At 42.6% G+C, this 7,074-nt stretch overlaps 1 protein-coding gene across 1 annotated transcript in view; it reads right to left on the reverse strand.

Annotated features, from left to right (window-relative positions):
- Positions 1–6,395, reverse strand: part of TPRG1 (tumor protein p63 regulated 1) — a 223,152-nt gene extending 216,757 nt beyond the window's left edge. Inside the window, exon 1 of the mRNA XM_045502611.1 lies at positions 6,285–6,395. Within this exon, the coding sequence (XP_045358567.1) occupies positions 6,285–6,296 (12 nt within the window). The 5' untranslated portion in view covers positions 6,297–6,395. The remainder of the gene's footprint in view (positions 1–6,284) is intronic.
- Between the last annotated feature and the right edge of the window lie 679 nt (positions 6,396–7,074).

The following is a 7,074-nucleotide window of genomic DNA, read 5'->3' on the forward strand; positions in this document are numbered from 1 at the left end:
GCAGACACGGAAGGATAAAGAGCTATAAGGTAACAAGACAGAGAAAAGCACATTTTTAATGTTTATATTTAGAGAGAGGGGAGAAGAGAGAGAATCCCAAGCAGTTTCTGTGCTGTCAGCACAGAGCCACCCAGGCCCTGGTTCAATCCCATGAACTTTAAAAAATCATAACCTGAGCCAAAATCAGGAGTTGGATGCTTAATCAACTGAGCCACCCAGGTGCCCAGAAAGAAAGCATTTTAATATAAAGAGCAAATGTGACCCAAGAGAGACAGCACATCCAAGAAAGCACAAGGATCGACAGTTTGGGTGTAAGTTGTGTGAGCGAGTTTTGTGAACAGGTATGCAGAAGCTTTGCTCATGAAAGAATAAACCTTGATCCAGTAGGTCAAGGGTCCTTAATCTGGAGTTTCTGTTAGTCTTCTGAACATATGAATATAGTCTCTTATAGGTGCAAATAAGAGCTTGTTCTGTGATGCCCTAGAGCTCCCTTAGGGAACGTGGCAACTGAGCCTCAGCCAAGGGAGAGCCCTGGGATTTATTTATGTTGACTTAAGTAGGATTTCGAGACAAGATGGGACATAGATTCTGATAGAGATTTTATCAGACCATCATGCTGATGAAATCTTAAAAGGTGACTATGTTACATTCTTCCTATATCCCCCTCCCAATCCCAACCCAATGACAGATTGGAAATCTAGATAGCACTTACTGAGTGTCTATTATCTGCCAAGCAGTGCATAAGTACTTTATTCTCAACACAGGCTTGTAAAACAAGTGTTATCCTCATCTTCCAGAAGAAAAAAAGACTCAACGAAGTGAAATCCTGTATTCACTTCATTCATTTATTGAGCTGACATATATTGGTTAAGGGCCTCTTACTTGCTGCTATGGGGGAACATCTACCAAGTGCTACTAAAGGGGAAACTACCAGGTGCTAATATAGGAGGCACCTATTGCTTTATGTGTCCAACACCCCTTCTTTTTAGAACATTACAACTTTTCTTTTTGGATCTTCCCCTTTCTCCAGTCTACCAATATGGGCCACAAAAACTTCCATTTTTTTTTTTTGTCACCTAATCCCTACTTCCGGACCACAAGTGATGGTCATTGGACTTAATATTTTAGGATTTGGGGCTAAGAGAAAATTGGGATGAAGTCTGGTCAATGGTTGAAAACTAAGATGAAGTCTTCGGGAGCTGTGAAGGACCATGATTCTTGTCAGCTGGAGGAAGTCCATAGTAAAAGGGAAAATGAAGCTGGCACAGTGAAAAACAGCAGAGACAGGAGACAGACTGGATGCAGTCCTATATCTGCTCATTGCTTTGCCTTCCTAAGACTGGGTGTTCGCCTCTCCCTTGGATTCCATGAGTATATCCCAGTGTCCTTCAAAAATTCTTTCTTTTTACTATTCCCAAAAAGCAATCTCTTCTACCTAGCTCTTACTTTGGGCCACTTGATGGCTCCCAATTTCAAATAAAGTGCTGATTTCTTGGGGAAAAAAAATCTTTCTGCTTAAGCTTGCCCTTTAAAAAAGAAAGAAAAGAAAAAACTAATAGCTTGTTACCATACTAAGCATGGAAGACACAGATGAAAAACATACAGTCCCTGACTTACAACACGCTTGCGAGGTGTTTCATAAGGACATGTGTATGGGCATAGATCATTACAACGTACTCATTGAGGCTGGGTAGGGACATGACTCCTTATGATGTGTACCTGACTCATCCAAGTACCCTTTCCTTTGCCATGCATTCTCTGCAAGATCTTGATCTCCTTCCTCCCTCCAGGCATTGGCATCTCTAAGAATCTGGCTGTAGTGATGCACAGTAATTGATGTAAGATCAGAGTTCTGCAAACATTTTTTGTAAGAGGTCAGAAAATAAATATTTTGGCCTTGTAGGTCACATAGACTCTGTCACAACAGTTCAGTTCTCTTATAGTACAATAGCAGCCACAGAGAATGCTTACATGAATGATCATGCCTATGTTCCAAGAAAAAAAATTTATTTTTTATTTTATAAAATCAGGTAAGAGGCCGGATTTCATCCACAGGCCATAGTTGGCCAACCCTAGCTGCGGGGTATCTAGGAACAAAGTGAAGTTTAAGAAAACATGATGTATGGGGCACCTGGGTGGCTCAGTTGATTGGGCATCCCACTTCGGCTCAGGTCATGATCTCTCAGTTCATGAGTTCAAGCCCCATATCGGGCTCTGGGCTGACAGCTAAGAGCATGGAGTCTGCTTCGGATTCTGTGTCTCCCTCTCTCTCCACCCCTTGCCCACTCACACTCTGTCTCTCTTTCTCAAAAATAAAACATTAAAAAAAATTAAATTAAAAAAAAACATGATGTAGTATATTAGCCAACTTAATAAGATACTTATTTAAAAATACAAAAATTAAAAATTAAAAAAAAAACATGATGTGGAATGTTAATTGACTGATAAAAGTATGCACCAGGTACAGCAGAAACTCTGAGAAAGCACACAATGCACTCCAGGAGCATTAGGATAAAACAGTTCTGTAAGAGAAGACACTGGAACTGAGTCTTTAAACACAAAGTGATGTTAAAGCAAGAGGAGATGGGTAGGAAAAGCAGCATTTATAAATACAATGAGTTTAAGAAACCCTGCAATTTGAATGATTGCCAATAGTTCCCTGTTACTGGGGCAAGAAGTAAAAAGTTAGAGTGTCAAAAATAAGACAAAGCAGGAAAGCAAGGAAAGTATTAAACACACAAAAACAATGCATTAGGAAGCCATCAAAGAATTTTAGGCAAAGCAGAGTAGACATTATCTGATTTTTTTTTTCTCTTTAATACTATTTCAGGGCCATAAAAAGTATGGTCAAGGATCCCAGGTAGGAAAACACTGCAGTGTTTGGAATCAGAGTGGCTTAAGAGCCTGGATTTGGGCAAAGAAGTCAATTTAAGCATTAGAATCAATAGAATCCAACTTGGAGATAGGTTATATGCAGAGCAAAGAAGGAAAAGATTACCCTTAGGACAATTGGGCAGATAAAAGGAGGCAGTCACAAACATTGAAATATTTGGGTCAGGGTTGAGTTCAGTGTCAGATACCTGTGGGACATTCAAGTGGAGATGCAGGAGACTGATCAGATGGCCATGAAGGTAGATCAGCTTTTTACGTACATCTGTGAGGCAGGTGCTATTATTATTCTCATTTCACAGATAAAGAAACAGATAAAGTGCAGAGGAAATGTTTTTTAACAACAATTCCAGCTGGATTTCTTATTTCTTGACTTGAATTACAGAATTAGGAGTTAAGTGAACATAGAAGCAGGTAACGATCTCATTTACACAGAGTCTGTAGGATGAGAAAGGAGAGAGATGGAAGCTGACACCCCAGACACAAAGTCTATAGGAATCACAGACAGCAGGGTTCATGGTGGTTATGTCCCTGCCCTGGAGCCAGAATGCCTGGTTCAAATCCCAACTCAGTTGCTCACTAGCTGTAGCAGGATTCAAATAAGTCAGTTAGACACCTCTATTCATGCCCCCTCCTCTGCAAAGTGTGAGTTATAACAGCACTGACCTTCTGGGCTGGTATCAATCAAGTGAAAGGATAGATGTAAACATCTGGCCATGCAGCATGGCAAACGGTGAATACTCAAAATATTTGCTGTTTGTATTAGCATTCCCTTGAAAAGGAAACAGAAAATAAATAGTAAAATCGGAAAAGTGGGAGAAAGTGCTATCCGAGGGGCCAACAAAAGAGAAACTTCAAGAGACAGGAAATACACAAAGCACCAAATATTGTAGAGTGGTCAAGAAAAATGGGCCTCAAATAGATCTGTCGGTTTACCCACTTTAAGGTCATATGCAGAGTAGTGGAGGCAGCAGCCAGGCTGTGGCTGGTTGAGGAAAGAGTGGGTGATGGAGAAGCAGAGTCAGTAATAGCTAAGTATACACTAAATGATTTGTAGGTGTAGGAAGCAGAGAATGCTGGCTAGGGCTAACGGAGATGTCAGTAGAATGTAGTTTCTAATAAGTGTGGGTTGTTTAGGTAGGAAAAAATGGGTAATTTTCTATGCTGAAGGGGAAAAGCAAGTAATGAAGAGAAGTTAAAGATACAAGGAACAGGACAGAACTGCTAGATCAAAGATCTGGAGGAGGAAGGGGTAGGTGATGAGCTCCAAAACTCAAGGGGAAATTGACCAGAAAGGGGAAGCAGCACCTATTCCACAGAGGCAGGTGTAGCCAAGATAAGGAAAGGTCCCAGCTGTGATTCTCATCTGATGACCTCGACAACATTTTAATGTAGCAAATATGGCCTTGCTGAAAGTGATAGAGAAACAGGGTAGAGCAAAGAAGTCTCTAGAAAAGTCTGAAATGTCTGTTGTAAAAAATAGGAGAAGGACCAAACCCTGGATACAGAAAAGACTATGCAGGTGTCACTGAGGGCCAGATAGAGGTTGGAACCATGAATCTATAGTGGTATCAATTCATGCAGTGGCATGATTTCCCCCAGCTGGCTCACTGGTCTAAGTGCACAAGCAAAGGAAATAGAGAGAGGAGCTGATTCGGGATGTGCAGTATCCAAAGAGAGGGACTTAAGATACCAAGAATAGAATGGCCATCTAGGCTGGACAGGATGATGAGATGAACAGGAAAACAGAGAAGGACTGTTAGTGGGGGGAAGCAGGCATGGACAGCACAAGGAAGCCCAAAGACAACAGAGAAGAGATGAAGGGGTTAAGAGATGGCACCACTAGAGGTCTGTGGTCAGAGGGATGAACTTTTGAAGTTTCTGAAAGTAAAGGAATCTCTGACAGCCTTCTGGATATTGATCACTCAGAACAACAGAACAATGGCCAGACTTAGGAAAGGAAAGAGAACAACAAGTTGTGTGCCTCAGTCTTCAATGAATGTGGAGAGAGATTAAGCGATCCATGGTTGACCATGGGGGCTGATCGTGGAGCATGAAGGATTTGAATGGTATAGCCAAATGCCATGGTTTTTTTGTTTTGTTCTTTTTGGAGTTTTTTTGTCTGTTTCATTTTTGTTTTGTTTTGTTTTGTTTTTTTTAAAGAGAAATAGGGAATTGGAGGAAAAAGGATGAAGGAAGGATTTGGAAGCAGCAACATGGGATATAGGAAAAGGTCACATTTCTCTACTTCAGGATAAGATTTAAGAAAAATGTGTTGGCAGTCCAGATAAGAGAATTTCCAGGTAAATTTTACCCACTGGGGAGACCAGGTTCCATTTCCGGCAGAGGGTAGGGAAAAACCCTATAAAAAGACTAATAACATGAGAGAGTTTGCTGGCGTGGAGAGGCAAGCTTCAAAGAGGCAATGCAAAGGGCTGGAAGGGATAGTGTGCAGAAGGGAAAGGAATCAAAGCAGCTCAGGGGTGCAGGGATGTGCCTAGAGGAGCAGTAATGACCCAAGGGCACAGTCGCCAAGGAAAGCTATGATTTCAAATTTCCAAAAGAAACTTTGGAATAAACTTGTTTTGATGCTAGAAAACCATGGCATTTGCTCAGGGTTCCAAACAGTATGTTGGTAAAAATACGATGCCTCCAAAATAATCTTTTTTTTTTTTTTTTTTTTTTTTTTTTTTTGCATGTGCCAGGGCAGGATTTTCTTTTACCAAAAATGTAGCCCTTGGTGGAAATATCAGTGACTCCAGTAACAAGGGAGGGGGGTCCAGATCTCTCCTGGTAGCACCAACCGCTGCCTAAGCTGGTCAAGCAAGCTGTCCTAGCTCATGCAGTCAGCCCAAGATAAAGCTTATATTGAACCCCTTACCTGGCGGACTCAACTTGTACCAGTTTGTCCCTACATAAAGCAGTCCATCAGTAACTATTCAGCTATTTCTCAAGGTCATTATAGAGCACAAATGAATTAAGATTTGCAAAAGCAATGAACTCTGCAAGCAGAGATCCACGGTACAAAGATCAGGCACTACCGTTACCAAGTAATTTATTACGTGACAATTTGAGACACATACCAGAAACGAAATATGAAGTGCAATAGAGTGGGGGAGAGAGGTAGAGCCAAGACCCATGGGGAGTGACTTGGCAGGGGTTCTTGGAGGAGGTGAGATAGGAGCTGGAGATTGGATGTGCTACATTTTCCCCAAAGATTCCTCGCCTCTAGCTGCTCACGCGTACCCTTCCTCTCCCCGTTTCAATGAAACCTAGAAATTTGGTGGTCAGCAGAGAATGAGGGAAGGCGACAAGGCCTCACCCTGCTCACTGAAGCCAAAGCCGAATGTGGGGGGCGGGGTGGGGGGAATGGAAATGGAGCACAGCTCACCTACCTCACAGGCCATCGCCTTCCTCTGGCAGACACACTCCTTACTGCTCCAGCTCAGCTCCTGGGGCCTGACCTCTTTTTCAAGCCTGTGGTCAGCCTGCTTATCAGGCCTGAACTCCTTCAGCTGGATCTTGTTTTTGATTTGGCTCCTTTCTTCTCAGCTGTTTCCATTTTAGGCCTCTGTTCCTGACTTTTTTTTTTTTAATTTTTTTTAACTTTTATTTATTTTTGAGAGACAGAGAGAGACAGAGCGTGAGCGGAGGAAGGGCAGAGAGAGAGGGAGACACAGAATCTGAAGCAAGCTCCAGGCTCTGAGCTGTCAGCACAGATCCCCATGCGGGGCTCAAACTCATGAACTGTGAGATCATGACCTGAGTCGCAGTCGGATGCTTAAACGACTGAACCACCCAGGTGCCCCGGTTCCTGACTTTTGAAAGCAAAAGTAGCCAAGCCCTTTCCCTCTGGCCAGGCCAAGGCAAAAGGACGGTACTTGGGCACCACAAACCTAACGAGACCAAAGATTGGTGTCCATCTTTGGCCTTCTGGTAGAGGCCTTATTTGGAACAGCTGAGCCTCCTCTAGGAGTGTGGGGCTCTGGAGAACAGGGCTTGATAATTCAGCATGTGAGCATACGGTGAAGAGAGATTTTAGCAGTGAGGAAAAGGCAGAAGCCTTATTTTCCCAGACAGTGGCTAAAAGCCCACTTCCTTTCCATTTTGAGCCGTTGAGCTACTGAGGAACATTAAGTCAAACCCCGTTTACTATCTCGCTTTATCGGGCTGTGAGGCCCAGAG

The sequence above is a fragment of the Leopardus geoffroyi genome, chromosome C2 (assembly GCF_018350155.1).
Source record: "Leopardus geoffroyi isolate Oge1 chromosome C2, O.geoffroyi_Oge1_pat1.0, whole genome shotgun sequence".
Taxonomy (NCBI): domain Eukaryota; kingdom Metazoa; phylum Chordata; class Mammalia; order Carnivora; family Felidae; genus Leopardus; species Leopardus geoffroyi.